The sequence below is a fragment of the Anomaloglossus baeobatrachus genome, chromosome 2 (assembly GCF_048569485.1).
Source record: "Anomaloglossus baeobatrachus isolate aAnoBae1 chromosome 2, aAnoBae1.hap1, whole genome shotgun sequence".
Taxonomy (NCBI): Eukaryota; Metazoa; Chordata; class Amphibia; order Anura; family Aromobatidae; genus Anomaloglossus; species Anomaloglossus baeobatrachus.
The window spans coordinates 792,226,412-792,247,618 of record NC_134354.1 but is presented as its reverse complement, the minus strand read 5'-3'; the positions used below and the strand labels follow the sequence as shown (position 1 = coordinate 792,247,618).

The 21,207-nt window shown below is 51.9% G+C and overlaps 1 protein-coding gene across 1 annotated transcript in view; it reads right to left on the bottom strand.

The window, feature by feature from the left end:
- Nucleotides 1-21,207, bottom strand: part of LOC142290090 (uncharacterized) — a 102,233-nt gene that overhangs the window by 64,753 nt on the left and 16,273 nt on the right. The window contains exons 2-7 of the mRNA XM_075334025.1: nucleotides 10,761-10,863; nucleotides 10,481-10,648; nucleotides 10,274-10,397; nucleotides 10,058-10,155; nucleotides 9,643-9,703; nucleotides 6,303-7,332 (exon numbers count right to left, since the gene is read on the bottom strand). Of these exons, the coding sequence (XP_075190140.1) occupies nucleotides 6,303-7,332; nucleotides 9,643-9,703; nucleotides 10,058-10,155; nucleotides 10,274-10,397; nucleotides 10,481-10,648; nucleotides 10,761-10,838 (1,559 nt within the window). The 5' untranslated portion in view covers nucleotides 10,839-10,863. The remainder of the gene's footprint in view (nucleotides 1-6,302; nucleotides 7,333-9,642; nucleotides 9,704-10,057; nucleotides 10,156-10,273; nucleotides 10,398-10,480; nucleotides 10,649-10,760; nucleotides 10,864-21,207) is intronic.

Here is a 21,207-nt window from a genome sequence, read left to right as displayed (position 1 = left end):
TGTGAGGCGCCGCTGTGTGAGGGGCCGCTGTGTGAGGGGCCGCTGTGTGAGGGGCCGCTGTGTGAGGGGCTGTTGTATGAGCACTGCTGTGTGAGAGGTTTTGTGAGGCGCTGCTGTGTGAGGCGCTGCTGTGTGAGAGGCTGCTGTGTGAGGAGCTGTTGTACGAGGGGCTGCTGTGTGAGGGGCTGCTGTGTGAGGGGCTGCTGTACGAGGGGCTGCTGTACGAGGGGCTGCTGTACGAGGGGCTGCTGTACGAGGGGCTGCTGTACGAGGGGCTGCTGTACGAGAGGCTGCTGTGTGAGGCGCTGCTGTGTGAGGCGCTGCTGTGTGAGGCGCTGCTGTGTGAGGCGCTGCTGTGTGAGGAGCTGCTGTACGAGGGGCTGCTGTGTGAGGGGCTGCTGTTTGAGGAGCTGTTGTACGAGGGGCTGCTGTGTGAGGGGCTGCTGTGTGAGGAGCTGTTGTACGAGGGGCTGCTGTGTGAGGAGCTGTTGTCTAGGGGCTGCTGTGTGAGGGGCTGCTGTGTGAGGGGCTGCTGTGTGAGGCGCTGCTGTGTGAGGCGCTGCTGTGTGAGGAGCTGCTGTGTGAGGAGCTGTTGTACGAGGGGCTGCTGTGTGAGGGGCTGCTGTGTGAGGAGCTGTTGTACGAGGGGCTGCTGTGTGAGGGGCTGCTGTGTGAGGGGCTGCTGTGTGAGGGGCTGCTGTGTGAGGAGCTGTTGTCTAGGCGCTGCTGTGTGAGGCGCTGCTGTGTGAGGCGCTGCTGTGTGAGGAGCTGCTGTTTGAGGGGCTGCTGTGTGAGGGGCTGCTGTGTGAGGGGCTGCTGTACGAGGGGCTGCTGTGTGAGGAGCTGTTGTGTGAGGGGCTGCTGTGTGAGGGGCTGCTGTGTGAGGGGCTGCTGTGTGAGGGGCTGCTGTGTGAGGGGCTGCTGTGTGTGGCGCTGCTGTTTGAGGAGCTGTTGTACGAGGGGCTGCTGTGTGAGGAGCTGTTGTACGAGGGGCTGCTGTGTGAGGAGCTGTTGTGTGAGGGGCTGCTGTGTGAGGGGCTGCTGTGTGAGGGGCTGCTGTGTGAGGGGCTGCTGTGTGAGGGGCTGCTGTGTGAGGGGCTGCTGTGTGTGGCGCTGCTGTGTGAGGAGCTGTTGTACGAGGGGCTGCTGTGTGAGGCGCTGATGTGTGAGGGGCTGCTGTGTGAGGGGCTGCTGTGTGAGGAGCTGTTGTATGAGCACTGCTGTGTGAGGGGCTGCTGTGTGAGGGGCTGCTGTGTGAGGCGCTGCTGTGTGAGGCGCTGCTGTGTGAGGCGCTGCTGTGTGAGGCGCTGCTGTGTGAGGCACTGCTGTGTGAGGAGCTGTTGTATGAGCACTGCTGGGTGAGGCTGCTGTGTGAGGGGCTGCTGTGTGAGGGGCTGCTGTGTGAGAGGCTGCTGTGTGAGGGGCTGCTGTGTGAGGGGCTGCTGTGTGAGGGGCTGCTGTGTGAGAGGCTGCTGTATGAGCACTGCTGTGTGAGGGGCTGCTGTGTGAGGCGCTGCTGTACGAGGCTCTGCTGTGTGAGGGGCTGCTGTGTGAGGGGCTGCTGTATAAGGGGCTGCTGTATAAGGAGCTGTTGTACGAGGGGCTGCTGTGTGAGTGGCTGCTGTGTGAGGGGCTGCTGTGTGAGGGGCTGCTGTGTGAGGGGCTGCTGTGTGAGGGGCCGCTGTGTGAGGGGCCGCTGTGTGAGTGGCTGCTGTGTGAGTGGCTGCTGTGTGAGGGGCCGCTGTGTGAGGGGCCGCTGTGTGAGGGGCCGCTGTGTGAGGTGCCGCTGTGTGAGGGGCCGCTGTGTGAGGGGCCGCTGTGTGAGGGGCCGCTGTGTGAGGGGCCGCTGTGTGAGGGGCCGCTGTGTGAGGGGCCGCTGTGTGAGAGGCCGCTGTGTGAGAGGCCGCTGTGTGAGAGGCCGCTGTGTGAGAGGCCGCTGTGTGAGGGGCCGCTGTGTGAGGGGCCGCTGTGTGAGGGGCCGCTGTGTGAGGGGCCGCTGTGTGAGGGGCCGCTGTGTGAGGGGCCGCTGTGTGAGGGGCCGCTGTGTGAGGGGCCGCTGTGTGATGGCGCTGCTGTGTGAGGGGCTGCTGTGTGAGAGGCGCTGCTGTGTGAGGCGCTGCGTGCAAAAAGCAGACAGACCTCTGTAAGTCGCTAACCGGGCGACGGAGGCTGCTGTAGATACAGCCGGCTAACTAACGAAGAGGGGCGTCCGTATATATTGACCACATGAAAATGGCCGCACCTCCATCCCTGGATCCTCTACAGTGACACAAAACCAGATGTCATCCTGGGGCAGAATAAAAACCTGGCAGGGGTTGGAAAATAAAAGTGTGGTACACAAACTTGCCTGTACACATTTTGTAGATGGCGCTGTATTACGCTCACATGCCGCCATGATGGGCACCACAGACCGCCACATTCTACAGTTTCAGGACGTGGGAATCAAGGCTTTAATCTGCAGAAATCAGGACGGTGACGGCCCCGGGACTTCTGCTTTTCTTGTACACGGGCCACATTTTACCAGAGAAGTTCAAAATGCACATAGGTGAATATTGCAAAAAACCTACCGAGTCCGTAGAGACCATAGGTGCACACACTGGTGGACATAGACGGAGACGGGCCCCTGGGCAAGAACACTTTATGGGCCCTTAAATAGTTCATCATAATGCACAATCCCACCTGCTTTGGAGGTAGAAATGGGCCCCCAACCTCTTGGGCTCCTGTGCGGCTGCACCAATGATATGTCCGCCCCTGGATGCACATGTACATCGCACCCACCTCACTCTCCTCATATGGGAGGATCCTGGGAGAGAATGATAGATGGAGTTCAGAGAATGTGGGCGCAGCAAGGCTCACCCACAAAAGCTTAATAACCTTCATGGCGGAAGCTGCAATAATAATAAAGCCTGAGCCTTCGCTCCAGTCCCGAATGACCATGAAGAGCCGTTATTATTGACTCCAGCCACAGGGCTGTTTAGCGCTCCTCCAGGAGAATTTGATGTCCTCTACGTCCCCCGACCCTCTCCTCTGCCTTACCTGTATGCTATGATGGACTGAAGAATAAAGTTGTGAATATTACCAGTGGAGAGTGCCGTACCTTTTCTTTTTTCCTTATCTGCAGTTTTGTTTCAAGCTACTTGTTACGCCGACATCGCTGCAATATTCTCAGTTGGTTAGTGTTTGTTTCACTAGCTAATTGCCAGGTCCCATTTATCCTGTACCCGCTACCTGTACCCCTGCCCATTACCTGTCTATGGGCCCACCTTCCCATACATGTATCTGCCATCCTGTCTGCATCAGCCATCCGGCCTGCACTAGAGAGTGTACTGGCCTGTTCCTGAGTCCATCCCTGCCCTGGGGGTCAGCTGCCACAGTCCCGGACACTGCCATGGGAGTTGGACCTGGTATCTAATCTACCAGCAGCCAAGCCCATCCTCACCACCAGGGGCACTGGCCTATACCCCATGCGTGCTTAGTTAAGTCTCCCCTACGTGAGGGTAAGCCCGGTCCCCCCTGTGGTCCAGTGGGTCCACTCCTGCTCGCTGCCTCAATACACTAATTCTATTCCTCAATTTCCTCATGCACTAAGGTAGAGGACATCCACATAAGATGGCGCCGCAAAACCGTAACAACGATGAAGCTGCTGGAAGGTGAAGATAGGGCAGGGGAACTACATTAAAGCGCCACTCCACCAATAGGTGGCACCAGAGTTCTTGTCCTCAGCCTCTCTGAAGAGGCTTTTTGGCTTTTGAATTTACAGCAGCTCAATCTCATTTAGGCCCGCAACACACATCCGTGCCTCCGGTACGGGTTTGGTACGTTTTTGCACATACCAGAGACACGTTATTCTATGGGTGATGGCACACACGCGTAAAATCACACGGAACGTGTATCCGTGTGGTAAGTACGTGTGTGCGGTTTTCTACACGGACATGTCCGGTTTTGGCCGGCAGCACACGTGCACGGACCCGCTATAGTCTAGGGGTCCATGCCTGCACGGACCGCACACGGAGTATGTCCATGTTCAGCACGTTTCGTCCGTGTGCGTTTTTAAACGAGCAATCTATTTTTTTTTTCTTTTTTATTAAAGTCAGTATACTTACCTTTTTTTTCTGCTGTTCTCAGTCATACTTACATTGGCGCTCGGTCTTTTTCTTCCCCCGGCTCATACTTACCAATCCCCGATCACCAGCGTGGCGAGGAACAGCTGTGCCGAGGAACAGCTGTGCCGAAAATGCCGGCCGCTCATTAATCAATCTCATATTCCCTCCTTCCCCCGCCGCCTATGATTGGTTGCAGTGAGACACGCCCCCATGTTGAGTGACAGCTATCTTACTGCACTCAATCACAGCCGCCGGTGGGCGGGTCTATACTGTGCAGTGAAATAATTTAAAAAAAAACGGCGTGCGGTCACCCCCAATTTTGATAACAGCCAAGATAAAGCCATACGGCTGATGGCTGGTATTCTCAGGATGGGGAGCCCCACGTTATGGGGAGCCCCCCAGCCTAAAAATGTCAGCCAGCAGCCGCCCGGAATTGCCGCATACAATAGATGCGACAGTTCTGGGACTCTACCCGGCTCTTCCCGATTTGCCCTGGTGCGTTGGCAATCGGGGTAATAAGGAGTTAATGGCAGCAGCCCATAGCTGCCAATAAGTCCTAGATTAATCATTGCAGGCGTCTATGAGACACCCCCAATGATTAACCTGCAAGTTAAAGTTAATAAACACACACAGTGAAAAAATCCTTTATTTGAAATAAAAAACAATAACAAATACCCTCGTTCACCAATTAAGCCCCAAATACCCATCCATGTCCGGCGAAATCCACGGAGGTCCCGCGTCGCTTCCAGCTCTGCTACATGAAAGGTGACAGGAGCTGCAGAAGACACCGCCGCTCCTGCCAGCTCCACGCAGCAACTGAGGTGAGTATCGCGATCAGCTGAGCTGTCACTGAGGTTACTCGCGGCCACCGCTGGATCCTCCACCTGTGACAGCAAGTCGCCCGAGTGACAGCGATGAAGTCACAGGTGAGTTGCGGTCTCGGGTGGAGGATCCAGCTGGCAGTGGGTAGCCTGAGTGACAGCAGCGCTAATCGCGCTGCTCACTCCAGTCATTCAGTGGATTAGCGGTCACCGGTGAGTCCTTCACGGGTGACCGCTAATCAGTACGCGACACAGACAGAGCCGCAGGATGACAATGAAGTCTGGTGAAGTTCATCCGACTTCATTCTGATCGTGCAACTCTGTCTGCTGTCTGCCGACATGTATCAACGACATTTTACCACACACACGGACATTACACACGGAAATTTCACGTACACATGGACATTCCACACGGATAGCATACACCATCACACGGATGTCATACGTACCGGAAAAACGCCCCAAAAAAACGGAACACGGACCCGAAAAACGGACCGTGTCACACGTACGTTTTTTTATGCGGAAGTGTGTTTTTGGCCTTAAGCAGTAAACAATGAATGTGATGTGGCACTGGAGCACCTCTGTCTCTTCCAACAGCTGATTGGCAGGAGTATTGCGCTTTGGACGACCGTCGATCTGCTGTTTATCACATATACTAGGGCCATAAAAGATGTGATCTTTTGTTATTAAGCTAATTGTGTCATTAAGTTTTCCCCACACATTATTATTACCAGGTTGGCATTATATTTATTGTCCTTGTCCAAAACGCTGCCCGATTGGAAGGGTTAGGGCTAAGACAGACGGCGAGTAAGACGGAGTAAGTGGATTGCAAGAAAGAACAAAAAACACTCCACCCGGACCCAGGTTACTCTATGGGGCCGTTCCCATATACGATTATTTTCTCAGCCCTACTAGGACCGAGAAAACAGTCACACCATGCTGCAGGTGGAATCCGATCTGTATTCACTCGTACCCATACAAGTCTATGAGGGTGAGTGAAACATTGCACTGCAGTTGGATGACACCAGAGTGCAGTGCGATAATCGCATCAGCTGGCAATGAAGGAGATAGGGAGAATAATCCCTCACTCTCCTCTGCAGCGCCTGGCCCTGTTTTCTCGGTCTGATTAGGGCTGAGAAAACAATCGCTCATGGGAATGGCCCCATAGAGTAATTTTGGTCCGAGTTTTTTTTATCACATTCCACTCGCTCCGTATTACTCGCCATGTGTGCGGACCCTCAATCATTAATGATGACTCAGCCTATGAACACACACCAGATGTCACTGAGATCAAACAAAAATGTTTTGGCAATGGTTTTCTGTAAGTTATACATTAGAAAGTTTCCTAGACAACAGGTCATACACCTGACAAATTTACTACAATGTGGACAGTAAAATGTTTTCTTTCTTGTGTAACTTCTGATGATTAACAAGATGTGATTTATGGTTAAAGGATTTCCCACATTCTGAGCACAAAAACGGCCTTTCCCCGGTGTGAATCCTCAGATGTTGAAGAAGAATGGCTTTATGACTAAAACATTTCCCACATTCTGAGCAAGAGAACGGCTTCTGCCCTGTGTGAGTTTTTACATGTTCATTAAAACATGATTTCTGACTAAAACACTTATTACATTCAGGACATGAATATGGCTTCTCCCCAGTATGAACTCTTTGATGTATCTCAAGAGCTTCTTTACGCATATAGCATTTTCCACATGTCACACATGAGAAGGACTTCTCGCCCGTGTGGCTTTTCTGATGTCTCTTCAGGCGATCTTTAACAAAAAAGCATTTTCCACATTCAGTGCAAGAAAATGGCTTCTCCCCTGTGTGAATTCTTAGATGGGTTATAAGACTTGTCTTTTGCACAAAACCTTTTGCACATTCAGGGCATGAATATGGCCTTTCCCCTGTGTGTATTCTCTGATGTTTATCAAGATCTGATTTACTCCTGAAACATTTTTCACATTCTGGACATGAAAACGGCTTCTCCCCAGTGTGAGTTCTCAGATGTCCTGCAATATGTGATCTAGAAGTAAAACACTTCCCACATTTAGGACATGAAAATGGCTTCTCCCCAGTGTGAATTCGCTCATGATTAACAAGATCTGATTTCTGGATAAAACATTTCCCACATTCTAAACACGAAAATGGCTTCTCTCCCGAGTGAATTTTCTGATGTACAACAAGAGCCGATTTCTTTTTAAAACACTTCTCACAGTCTGGACAAGAATACGGCCTCTCATCTATGTGAGGATTAGATTTCTCTTTTCCACATTCAGAGAATGCCAATATGTTATCAAGTCTATGTTCTGTGCTACTTTTTCCAATCTGTGATTGATTATATTCTACTTCATTACAGGGAGATGAAAGGAGATTAGTATGGGAACTGCTCATCCAGTCTTCACCTGGGGGGAAAAAAAATATTTCATAATTATTATTATTTTAAAATCTCAGTGTGGAAAAACCTATTTAGCAAGTAATAGATTTATCAGAGCAGTAAGTATCGGTACACTATCTGATAGCTATCATATATATTAATATATATTATATCGATAATATCAATCACAGCTACAGTATGTTACATCACAATTGCTCTTAGTGTAAGGTTATCAGTGCCGAGAGCCATCTGGAAAGCCGTCGAAGTCCATCTATTCCTGCCGCTCTATGTAATCTGTGCTGGTACTAGATTGTAGTCTGCATACACTTGTCTGTACATGCAGCAGCTCTATACATTATTGGTCCTACAAACAGGGTGCTACATTAGAACTCATAGGCCGGTCGTCTTCTGAAGAGTGTGTAGACGACAGAGCCGTGCACAAGTCCCGTCTTCATATCCCTATGTGTATGGGCAGAAAGCTTTCACTGCGGGATGCCCCCAATAAAGGTGTGGTCAGCATATGGTAATAAAGACTAGCTTATTGGGGATAGGTAAGTATGCTGGCGATAGATCAGCCCTGTCTAATTCTGCGTTATCACCTTGTTCTTCACTAAGCTTAAAATGGCACTGGTTACATACAAGTATGGAGGAGCTCAATACACGTCCCGACTGCTCCTACCATCAATGTGCCCCAATCAGCACTGGGCACCTTCCAGGCTATTCCCCATTGTGCATAGACAACGCTCAGGATGGAACTTCCACAGCCGCCACATTAGACATTGTACTAAATGTCGCAGTCGTCTCACAGCTATCTAACAGTGGAGCGACTCTTACATCAACAAATCACTGCAATTCTCTGGTTCATTTGTGGTCCATATAATAAAGAGACTGCTCGGACCTTCTGCCCAAACATATCCGGGAGGGAGACATAGATAAGAAGACACATAAATCAGGACCGGTCAATGGCTCTTGCCTTGTGCACAGAGCAGTCATGGAGAACAAAAAACAGTTTTTGTCTAAAATGTCTTGTTCTGAATCATTAAGATTTCCCTTCACTAGAACTAAAGAGATAAAGATGACATCTGAAAAACAAGCCCACGGCGGTGGTGGAGGGGGCAGTGGGGCCAGATTGTTGTGAATGTCATCCGAGGGGGTGATGGTTTGGAGCTCCCTCTGGTGGTCAGGACTGGGGTGAAGCTGACTGTGCCTCAACAGGTGTGGGAATTAATTGGGAGTTTGTGATGCCCATTTGCAGATCAGCCTGGGTTATATAGTAGAGCAGTGTCTGCTGGCTGGGGCCGGTTATAGATGTTGTTCCTCAGTCTCTGAATTGGCTTGGAGTTGTCCTTCCATTTATCCTGTGCCTGTCCCATTTCAGATAAGTTGCAAGTTATTTGCTTTATTGCCTGATCCACACCTAAGGGTGTTTGTTTTTCTTTTTGTTTTGCTTAAAGTCTGTTTTCTTGCAGGAGAGGAATTGTCTGTTTTGATGAGCATTGGGGTGCCCCTCTGCAGGTCCCACTGCAAGAAAAGGGAGATTCTCCCTGTTGTATTTGATTATTTGCACTTTTGTATTTCTTGTTTTTTTGGTATTTTGTTTCTCCCATTAGTTACAAAAGTACCTGATATCGTGGGGTAGAGACCGTGTGGTCTCGGGTCTTTTTTGATATCAGGAGATTGGTATTTTTCCACAGGGTTTTGCCCTGACCGCAATCAGTTATCTATCCTGTCCTATCTAGGAAGTCGGGCCTCACCTTTGCTAATCTATATTTCCTATCTGTGTATTGTGTTTTCTTACATCACCGTTGGCTTTATATGTTGGGGACTTGCTATTCCTTTGGGGACTACTCTGAGGCAAGATAGGTTTCCTCATTTCTATCTGTGAGGTGTAGTAAGTTTCTCCGGCTGTGACGTGGCGTCTAGGTGTGTTTAGAAATGCTCCACGGCTATTTCTAGTGTGGTCTGACAGATAGGGAATTGCAGTCAGCTCAGGTTCCAACTACTCGTGGGTTTTTTCTGCTGATGGGATTTTGTGATCGTCCACAGTGGCCAGATCATAACACCAGATGCTACGGGGATGGAACTGATTGAAGAACCTGAATTCAATAATTAAGACACGACCAATACTTTTCTCCATACAATCTACATCGTCAGCCTGAAAACATCAGATAATAATTCTCTGAGTCTAAAGGTGAAATAATATGTTGATATCAATTCCATGGATGAGGAATTAGGCCATCTACATCTCCTCCATTGGATATTCGGGAGGAGGTTTTAGGGAAACTCAGTCTGTAAATTACACGGATAGAAGAAAACACAGTTTCTGGAAGGTTCTCACCATTCACCGACACGGATAAGGGATTTTCATGTTCATTATGACTTTCCTGCAAGGATCTCACCTAAGACGATAAAAAAAAAAAAAAAGAAAAACTAACATTCATGTATATTGTATTAGCGGACTCTACTTTACTGTTTAACTACTAGAAGTTATGAGTCAATTTGACGTAAAAAAAAGGTGACGATCGGACAATCAATATTCATGCATGGCATTGAGCGGTTATTTCTATCTACACCGCAGAATGGTACATTTATCCTCATCAAATATTATTGCCCACGTTGAGTGTCCAAATTTTTGAAAACATACCCCTTTCCCTTTTATTAGATCAAAAGTCATTTATAGCTGCTGGCAATCACTAAAAAAAGCGTCATTACATCAGTCTATAGAGGATTTCCAGAAATTTCATCCCATCTACCTGATGGTCCAGGGGGACATTCGGCTTTTCCTCTGGAGGGTCCTGGGAATATAGAGGACTGGGACTTCTCTCTGGTGGATTTCTCGGACTGGATCCATCTATAGGAAATATACACAGTGACTGAATACATCGTCTACATGTGATGATCAGATGATGGGGGGTCCAGGTGACCTCAGACCCGGCCTCTCCTCTATAATCAGGACGGTCTCCTCTTACCCGGAGATGTGAGGGGCTGGAGATTCTCCATCATGACGTCCTTGTACAGATCCTTGTGTCCTTCTAGATACTCCCACTCCTCCATGGAGAAATAGACGGTGACGTCCTGACACCTTATAGGAACCTGACACACACAATGATCCGCCATTATCAGACCCCTCCCCCGGTGTTATTAGATAATGTCCCAGCATTCCCGGCAGCGCTCACCTCTCCGCTCAGCAGCTCAGTGATCCTGTGGGTCAGTTCCAGGATCTTCTGCTCATGTATCAGTGAATGAGGTGGAGGCTCGGTGATGTCAATTGGGGTCCTGCTCCGTCCTCCTGACACACGGGGGGTCACACACTCCCCAGACGACGTCTTCACTACTGTGTGATCCTGTGTATGGGGAGACGCCGGTCACTACATCTATTCTGAAGATCCTTCACCTTCCCCGTCATTTCCCTGCTTTATTCCTAGAGATCAGAGTGATGTGATGTGAAGATCTCACCTCTCCAGTGATCCAGTAGATTATCTCCAGGGTGAGGTCCAATATCCGAGCAGCCATGTGGTCTCTGTCTTGCTTCATCCTCGGGGGGTCATCGATGGTTCATCTATTAAACAAGACTTTAGCTGTCAAGGAATTGGAGGAATGGTGAAGAGGATAGATATTATGTAAAATGGCTCAGAATCTGGGAAGATGCCTCAGAACATCACTCCATCTTTCTCCTGCTAGACCTGTCCTCTACCTTTGTGAAAGTCCACCACTCCTTCCTATCATAAACCTTTGTCATATGATAATTAATGAAGTCTTTTGATGTTCATTATCACCTTTTAGACTGAATCCCCTCTACTATGTAGAATTCAGGCATCTATCAGATGTTTCTTTTATCTCCACTTTTGTAAAATTCAAGAGAGAAAACTGAATCCATTATTTTCCCATCATTTCACTCAACTTCCCCTTCCCACTAGCCCTGTTGATCATTGTTAATACCGGCAGCTCCACACTTATCAGATTCGCAACTCTACTGTATTAAAGTCTGCTTAAAGAAGCCCTCCCGTGAACTTTCTTTTTTTTCCTCCGGTATTCATGTCTCCACTCCTCCGACTTCCCGGTCACTCAATACGCTATGCGTGAAACGGACGTCTCTCTTACAATGTAAGCCTATGAAGCCTCGTTCTGTGCCTTGTTCTGATGTTCCATAGACTTAAATTGTAAAAGCCACTTCCAAGTCATGCACAGAGCAGTGCGAATATGTAACCAGGAATGGTCTGAAAGCCGGTGACCGGACCTGCTGCTTCTGCTAGACGGCAGGATCAAGAGCTGTAGTGATTAGTGATGAGCGAGTATGCTTGTCACTACTCGGTACTCGCACGAGTATCACTGTACTCGGGCTACTCGGCGGGTACCCAGTAATTTCGCGATACTCGTGCTGTACTCGTGGTCTTCATGTTGGCGCTCTTTTGAGAGCCAGCCCTCATGCAGGGATTGGCTGGCAGACCGCAATGCCACAGCCCTGTTACTTGTGGAATTGCAGTGATTGGCCGGCCCTCACAGAATGACCGTGCCTTTAGCCCAACACTTCCCCGCTCGGCTACGGCCCCTCCCGCACTCCACTCCGCGTGTATATATATATGCACGCTTACACACACACGCACGCTTTTTTTTTTTTTTAATTTACAGTTTTATGGTTTCTACATGCTGCCGGTGGTCATTTCACAAAAATACTCGGGTCTCCCATAGGATAACATTGGGCTCGGTGCTCGGGCCGAGTACACGAGTATCTTGGGATGCTCGGCCCGAGCCTCGAGCACCCGAGCTTTTTAGTACTCGCTCATCACTAGTAGTGATCTAAATTTACAATGATGTGCGACTATAACCCACAACCAATCGCTGTATAGATAGGGTGCTGGGTCTTTATGAGGTTAAAGGACCGCCAAGCTGCCCGATCCATGACTTCATATTGAACACTAATACCGCAAACCTCCAAACATCTACACCACAGAAAGAGGGACAAGCTATGTGCACACTGCCGTAAGTTTTGACTACACCCCAAGCCGTACCCATTTTCCATTACTCTTCTACCCTGGCAGCAGGAGATGTCAGATGGGAGGTGGCAGTGAGGGACATTTAGGACACCCGGGACAGCAGGACATAGACCCAAATCTGTCCCGCTGTATCTGAAACAGTTGGGACATATGGTTTTTTTTCTTCATTCATAGTTGAAGCAGTTAGAACTTTCTCATTTTTATTTAAGCTTTACTATATGACATATGATATTACTATATGACAAAAACACAGGAAAATTGGACATAATTTCACAAAAAACTCCAAAAATTGGCCAGACAAGATTGTTGGCACCCCCAACTTAATATTTGGCTGCACGCCCTTTCGACTAAATCCCTTCCATCAGTCGCCTCCTATCCACGTCCACAGCTTCTTTCTCCTCTCACCGGGAATCTCGGGACTCTTCTTTTGTAAAAACTGTTCCAGGACTTCCTGTTCCTGTCCTGGCTGAGGTGGCAGCTTAGGGGAGAAGCTCCTGCCACCCCTCACAGAAACCGACTAAAAACAGACCCCCCGGACGAGCCACCAAACAGAGAGCAGCACAGGAGGTTACCTAAAGCAGACAGCTATGGAACGGTACCTCCTGAGAAGCTCTGGGAGCGGTGAATCAGCCTGGAGAAGCTTTGATATGGACAGAGGAGAAGATAAGATAATGGCGCCAGCCTGATGGGGGAGGAGCCTGAACGCATGGTGAGTGTGAGGTAAATCCGGAGATATGACGATAAATCATGACATTCAAGTCATGTCAGGAAGCCCTCTCCTGGTGTCACTACCCCCTTCCCTTCACACAACTGGTTTAGCAACAAATCCATGGCCATGTCCTGTGATATGGAAATTAGGTGGCTTTAGGACAATGGATACAGGATGACTCCCTGCCGTCACCCTGTAGTAGGAGCTGCTAGCTCATTAGCAAGGCTATGGAACTAGCAGACAGAACGACTCCAGTAAAAAATGGTTCATATCTCGCAAGCCATATTTCCGATAAATATGGCAACCATAACAATGGTGTCTCCGCATGTGGACGATGCTGGCACACCCTTTTTATGGAAGTAGGACATTGGGAAACACACCAAACGTGATATCAGCCATATGGGAACTCGTAGACAGGTCATGAGTCCCCTCGTTCTGCAGCTAAATTCATAACTGTCACAATGAGAGCATTGGCGTCCGTCTACGACGCTCCCAGGCACAGTTATCGCCAAAATCCCCTTTTCTGGATAATTCTGATCCATGCAGGGGGAGTGGCAGTGCTTCCCCGTGAGGTCACTAAGGTAGGAGGAGACCTGGATTTGCCCAGGTTGATAACCCTGCTTCGGCCATTTTCCAAGGTTCTTCTCGCTGGGGGCACGTGTAGGAAACATCTGTGGGAGTTCCTGGAAACCTGGTCTACAGCGCCCCCCTGTGGCCAGACGCAACAAGGTAACTGCTGGAACTGTGTATGCCTGTTTGTAACCCATGCTTTGATTGTAACTGTACTCTGACATAACTGTATATTCTGTAGATTCCCTATTGTATATATTGTAGTTTCTAGTGTGCTTTAGGCGATTAAATTATATAATTAATCTTGGGCTGTTCTGTTATCTCGATCTTGAATCCCACGTCCGTGTGTTCGGCTAATAGTTACCGTGAAGCGGTTGGTGGCAGCGAGTTTGTGCCAAGGATTATTGTGGGGAGGCCAGTGAGATTCGGGAAGATATTATATATTCCGCCCGCGGAGGTCGGGGGAATATATACCTTACTCTCACCGGGGACCCTTCCATAATCGGCATAAGTAGTATAGCGGCCTCCTTGCTTATTGTCGGGCAATTCCATAATTGGCCTGACTATAAGAGGGGCGCTAGAGAGCGCGTCACGTGCTCTGTCTGTCGGTCGGGAGGTATAAAGTAGGGGTGACCCCCACTTGTTACCCCCCGATTGTGACGTACTGGTAGCCAGCGCGGGGGATTTCTGAGTGACCCCCCCGGTGGTTTGTGACATATTGGTGGCAAGCGGTGGGATCGAGATAATAGTGTGTGTGAGTGTGAGACCCATACTCCCAGACACTAAAGACTGCCTGCAGCAGCTGTGGCTGCTGGGGTCTTCAGACCAGCTCAACACTAGAGTGTCAGAGTGCAGATACTGTAAGGTGTGTGGAGGCATCAGGTGTCAGTTCTGTGTCAGTGACCAAAGTCTGCAACAATGGCTGATAGCACCAGGAGCAAAGCCAAAGGAATGGCCGATGCTCAGGCCAGAGACGATGAGGAGGTTGTCCACGAGCCCTCCAGGAGCTCGACGCCAGAAAACCGTTCTGCCGAGGACATTGCGCAACCTGGCACTGCTGGACAAGATGAGGAGGAGCTCACCCAAGGTTCCTCAACGAGCCAGATGCCAGCCCTCCGCTCTGAAATGGACAGTGAAGCACCAGGCTCCGCAGCGGGCCGCAGATCACCACGTGCCATTCCACCGAGCCTGGGAGGCTCGGATAGCCTTCTTCAAATGGCTATGGCCCTACGCCAGGCTGGAGACCGGGAGGGCTACAAGGAACTCATGGCCGAGCGTGAGCGGCAAGCAGCGCGTGAAGAGCGCCAGGCAGAGCGTAACTACCAGCTGCAGCTAGCTCAGCTCCGGCCCTCATCAGCCACACGTGACCTTCAAGACACCAAACTTCCAAAGGTCCGTGTTGAGGACTTCCCAGTGCTGGAGAAGGATGGAGACTTGGACTCTTTCTTGACTGCTTTTGAACGGACTTGCTTGCAGCACCATCTGAACAAGGACCAGTGGGCCAAATACCTGACCCCCCGTTTAAGGGGTAAGGCCCTGGATATCCTTGGGGACTTGCCTGCTGAGGCAGATCAGGGCTACGACACCATCAAGCGGGCCCTGATCCAACAGTACAACCTCACCCCGGAGTCCTACCGCAAGAAGTTCCGGAGCCTACAGAAGGGACCAAAGGACTCCTGGGCTGACCACCGGCGGGCACTTGCCCGAGCTGCCGACCACTGGACCCAAGGCCTGCAGCTTTCCACCGGACCGGAGATCCTGGACTTGTTCATCACGGAGCAACTCTTGTGGAACTGCCCTGAGGATCTCCGCCAGTTCATCCGAGACCAGAAGCCAAAGGGATCCACGGCTACAGCTGCCCTGGCAGATGACTACACCAACAATCGGGCTCCTGAGGCCAGGAGAGCAGCCACCAGCAGCACCTGGAGAGGGGGTAAGATGAACTCTGCGACTGCCCCACCTGCCCCTAGACTGCAGGGGGTGTCCCCCTCAACTCCCCTCTCCAGGCCCGTGGCAGAACCAAGACGGTGCCACCAGTGCAACCTACCTGGACACTTCAAGGCCATGTGCCCTCAGCGTCCCAAGGCCCCGGCTCCGTCCCCGTCCCAAGGGCCGCCCAAGGTGTATTGTGTGGGTGGGGGTGGTGGTAGGTCCCTGGACAGCTTCCAACCTGTCACCGTCGGCCGGTCTGTGACCATAGGACTGCGAGACAGCGCCTCGGAGGTGACTCTGGTGCGGCCTGAGATGGTGTCCCCCCAAGACTTGATCCCTGGAAAAACCCTCGCTGTCTCCGGGATTGGAGGCACTGACCCGGCGCTGCCTGTTGCTAACATTTATGTGGACTGGGGCGCAGGGCGAGGGGTGAGGGAGGTGGGGGTAACTGATCGGATCCCTGCAAACGTGCTACTTGGGACAGATTTGGGGCAAATAACCTCCCAGTTTGGCCCCGCCCCAAAGGCTGAACCTTCAGCCAGTGCTGACGTGCCTCCGGACAATGTTAATGTGTTATCTATGAATGATGTAAGGGAGGAGGGAGTGAACTCTGATATTTCTGCTTGCACAGACACCATAGACACACACGCAGCTGCAGCTGTGACAGGGGAGGGGGTCAGAGAAAGGTGTGACAATGCCTCTACAAGTAACCAGCCTGTGAGCTGGGATCTGCTGCCCTCTGCAGGGATAAGCAGAGAGCAGGGTGCTGCAGGGGGAGGACCAGTGTGTGGGGTGGGGGCTACCACAGCAAATGTGGGGTCCCCAGAGATTTCACAGCGGGGTTCTGTTGCTGCAGGGGGGGAACAGGCAGGTGAGATTGGGGCCGGTCCAGGAGCGGAAGTGCTCCCAGGTAAGATCTCGGTGCAGGGTTCCCCCACAACCGGGGTGTCAGGAAGCCAGGTAGGTCTGCCTGAACCGGCGACTTGGTCAGGAACGGAGGAGGAGCAGGCACGACCCACGGTCGCAGCGGCTGTGGCCGCTGTCACCCGCAGTGGGAGTGCTGGAAGCCAAGGGGCCTCCCGGAGGTCCGATAGCTCTTCCCCTTCTGACCAAGTGGCAGCCGAGTCAGGTGGAGGCCAGGACACAGGTCCCGGGGTACTGACCGAAGATGTGACAGTCTCGTCGATTCTGGCCACATCTGGTCAGGGGTTTCAGGCAGCGTTAGAAGCTGACGACAGCCTGAAAGCTCTAAAGGAGCAGGCGGCACAGCCTCCCTCGGACTCGGACCCGGAGCGAGTGGTCTGGGACCAAGGACGGCTGTACCGGGCCACGGTCCAGCAGGGTTCACCGGAGGCGTGGCCCAGGGACCGACAGCTGGTGGTACCCTATCCGTTCCGGACGGAGTTGTTGCGGATCGCACATGAGATTCCGATGGCCGGACACCTAGGGATCGCTAAGACCAAGGCCAGGTTAAACCAGCATTTCTACTGGCCAAAAATGGGGGCCGATGTGGCTGCCTACTGCCGTTCGTGTGAAACCTGTCAGAGAGTGGGGAAGGCGGGGCCACGCCCCAAAGCCCCACTGGTATCTCTGCCAATCATCGATGAGCCTTTCAGGAGGGTGGCTGTGGATCTGGTCGGCCCGCTGGCCATCCCCAGCAGCTCCGGGAAACGCTTCATACTGACGGTAGTGGACTATGCCACCCGGTACCCAGAAGCAGTGGCCTTGTCGTCCATTCGGGCTGACAAGGTGGCCACCGCATTGCTGGAGATTTTCTCCCGAGTGGGTTTCCCCCAGGAAATGCTCACCGACCGGGGGACCCAATTCATGTCCCAGCTGATGGAGACCCTCTGTAAGCAAGTCCAGGTGCGACATCTGGTGGCCAGCCCGTACCATCCACAGACTAATGGCCTGTGCGAGCGGTTCAATGGCACCTTAAAGCAGATGCTTAAGATGTTGGTCGACTCCCATGGGCGTGACTGGGAGCGGTATCTCCCACACCTGTTATTTGCTTACCGGGAGGTGCCACAGGCCTCAACAGGATTCTCACCGTTTGAGCTCCTGTACGGGCGACGTGTGCGGGGCCCCCTGGCTCTGGTGAAAGAGGCTTGGGAAGGGGATTTGGCCACCCCTGGAGTGTCGGTTATCGAGTATGTCATGCGCTTCCGGGACAAAATGCAGGCCTTGACGCAACTGGTACACGACAATATGGCTCAAGCCCAGGCTGATCAGAAGCGTTGGTACGACCAGAACGCTTGTGAGAGGACCTACCAAGTGGGTCAAGAGGTGTGGGTACTGGTCCCCGTACCACAGGACAAGCTTCAGGCAGCCTGGGAAGGCCCATACCTCGTGTACCAGCAGCTCAACCCTGTGACGTACCTGGTCACCCTGGACCCTGCCCGTGGAAGGCGGAAGCCCTTCCATGTGAACATGATGAAGGCACATCATGAGCGGGAGGCATGTGCACTCCCTGTGTGCAACCTGCCCGAGGAGGGAGAAGCGGAAACCCTCTTGGATATGCTAGCCCAGGTTAGGGCAGGCGGATCCATTGAGGATGTGGGGGTTGGCCACCAGCTCTTGGAGGACCAACGGTCCCAGCTGTGGGCCACCCTACACCCCTTCCGGGGGTTGTTTACCAACCAGCCCGGAAGGACTGACTTGGCTGTCCATCACGTGGACACTGGGGATCATCCCCCGATCCGGCGTTCAGCATATCGGGTCTCCCTGGAGGTGCAGCAACACATGCGCCAGGAGATTGACGAGATGCTGAAGCTGGGGGTGATCCAGGCATCCAACAGCGCTTGGGCCTCGCCTGTAGTCCTCGTCCCTAAGAAGGACCGAACCACTCGGTTCTGCGTGGACTACAGGGGGCTCAATGCTGTCACGGTCGCCGATGCGTACCCAATGCCACGCATCGATGACCTGCTCGATCAGTTGGCCGGGGCTCAGTACCTGACCATCATGGATCTGAGCCGGGGATATTGGCAGATCCCCCTGACTCGCAAGGCCAGGGAACGCTCTGCCTTTATTACCCCATTTGGACTGTACGAGTCCACGGTGATGCCATTCGGGATGAGGAATGCCCCTGCCACTTTCCAGCGGATGGTCAACACCCTGCTCAAGGGACTTGAAGGGTACGCGGCCGTGTACCTGGATGACATTGCCGTCTTCAGTCCCACCTGGGAAGATCACCTAGAGCATCTAGCACAGGTGCTCAGGCGGATCCACCGGGCAGGTTTGACCATCAAGCCGGGAAAGTGTCAGCTGGCCATGAGCGAGGTCCAGTACCTCGGTCACCGGGTAGGTGGGGGAACGCTGAAGCCCGAGCCTGAGAAAGTGGAGGCCATCGCATCCTGGCCCACCCCCAGGACCAAGAAGCAGGTGATGTCCTTCTTGGGGACCGCTGGGTACTATAGGAGGTTTGTTCCATGCTATAGTAGCCTGGCAAAGCCCTTGACGGACCTCACCAAGAAGAAGCTGCCCTCTGCAGTCGATTGGACAGTGGACTGCGAGACAGCCTTCCGGGCCCTAAAGGACGCCCTGTCCAGCCCGCCCGTGCTACAGGCAGCCGACTTCACGCGGCCGTTTGTAGTACAGACCGACGCCAGTGACTTCGGCCTCGGTGCGGTGCTCAGCCAGGTTGACTCTGCGAGCCAAGAGCACCCAGTCTTGTACCTGAGCAGGAAGCTGTTACCAAGGGAAGTGGCCTATTCTACAATGGAGAAGGAGTGCCTGGCCATAGTGTGGGCCCTGCAGCGTCTGCAACCCTATCTATACGGGCGCCACTTCATCGTGGAGACGGACCACAATCCCCTCAGCTGGTTGCACACCGTCTCTGGGACGAATGGGCGATTGTTGCGATGGAGCCTTGCGCTCCAGCAATACAACTTCACCATTCGCCACAAAAGGGGCCGTGACCACGGTAACGCAGACGGGCTGTCCCGACAAGGAGAGGTCGCGGACGGGCGCACGGGGGAACACCGGAGTGTGCTGCCCCCTAGCGCCCTCAAAAGGGGGGAGGTGTGAGGTAAATCCGGAGATATGACGATAAATCATGACATTCAAGTCATGTCAGGAAGCCCTCTCCTGGTGTCACTACCCCCTTCCCTTCACACAACTGGTTTAGCAACAAATCCATGGCCATGTCCTGTGATATGGAAATTAGGTGGCTTTAGGACAATGGATACAGGATGACTCCCTGCCGTCACCCTGTAGTAGGAGCTGCTAGCTCATTAGCAAGGCTATGGAACTAGCAGACAGAACGACTCCAGTAAAAAATGGTTCATATCTCGCAAGCCATATTTCCGATAAATATGGCAACCATAACAATGGTGTCTCCGCATGTGGACGATGCTGGCACACCCTTTTTATGGAAGTAGGACATTGGGAAACACACCAAACGTGATATCAGCCATATGGGAACTCGTAGACAGGTCATGAGTCCCCTCGTTCTGCAGCTAAATTCATAACTGTCACAATGAGAGCATTGGCGTCCGTCTACGACGCTCCCAGGCACAGTTATGGCCAAAATCCCCTTTTCTGGATAATTCTGATCCATGCAGGGGGAGTGGCAGTGCTTCCCCGTGAGGTCACTAAGGTAGGAGGAGACCTGGATTTGCCCAGGTTGATAACCCTGCTTCGGCCATTTTCCAAGGTTCTTCTCGCTGGGGGCACGTGTAGGAAACATCTGTGGGAGTTCCTGGAAACCTGGTCTACAGCGCCCCCCTGTGGCCAGACGCAACAAGGTAACTGCTGGAACTGTGTATGCCTGTTTGTAACCCATGCTTTGATTGTAACTGTACTCTGACATAACTGTATATTCTGTAGATTCCCTATTGTATATATTGTAGTTTCTAGTGTGCTTTAGGCGATTAAATTATATAATTAATCTTGGGCTGTTCTGTTATCTCGATCTTGAATCCCACGTCCGTGTGTTCGGCTAATAGTTACCGTGAAGCGGTTGGTGGCAGCGAGTTTGTGCCAAGGATTATTGTGGGGAGGCCAGTGAGATTCGGGAAGATATTATATATTCCGCCCGCGGAGGTCGGGGGAATATATACCTTACTCTCACCGGGGACCCTTCCATAATCGGCATAAGTAGTATAGCGGCCTCCTTGCTTATTGTCGGGCAATTCCATAATTGGCCTGACTATAAGAGGGGCGCTAGAGAGCGCGTCACGTGCTCTGTCTGTCGGTCGGGAGGTATAAAGTAGGGGTGACCCCCACTTGTTACCCCCCGATTGTGACGTACTGGTAGCCAGCGCGGGGGATTTCTGAGTGACACCCCCCCCCCCCCCCCCCCCGGTGGTTTGTGACAGTGAGAGACACAGAAAAGCAAACACAGAGCTGGAAGGGGAGAGATAAGGGAGATATGAGCGAGGAGACAGGAGATAAGGAAGATATGAGCAAGGAGTCACAGGAGGACACAGCAGGAGAGAGGTGGATGCAGGGGACTGATGATGGTGGATCGCAATGGGAGGATGAAGGAGATATGGAGGCAGAGGGGAGAGAAGATGCAGGCAAAGCAGGGCAGCTCAGAGACACAGCAGTGTTGGAGGATGAAACTGACAAACAGTACAGGGAGATTAATCCCACTCAGACTCACAGGAAGTCAAATGCAAGAATTCATAGTACCCCTTCCAAAGGAAACAAAAAGCAGCCTACTACACCAACATCACAAGCCTGCAAGCTATTGGGG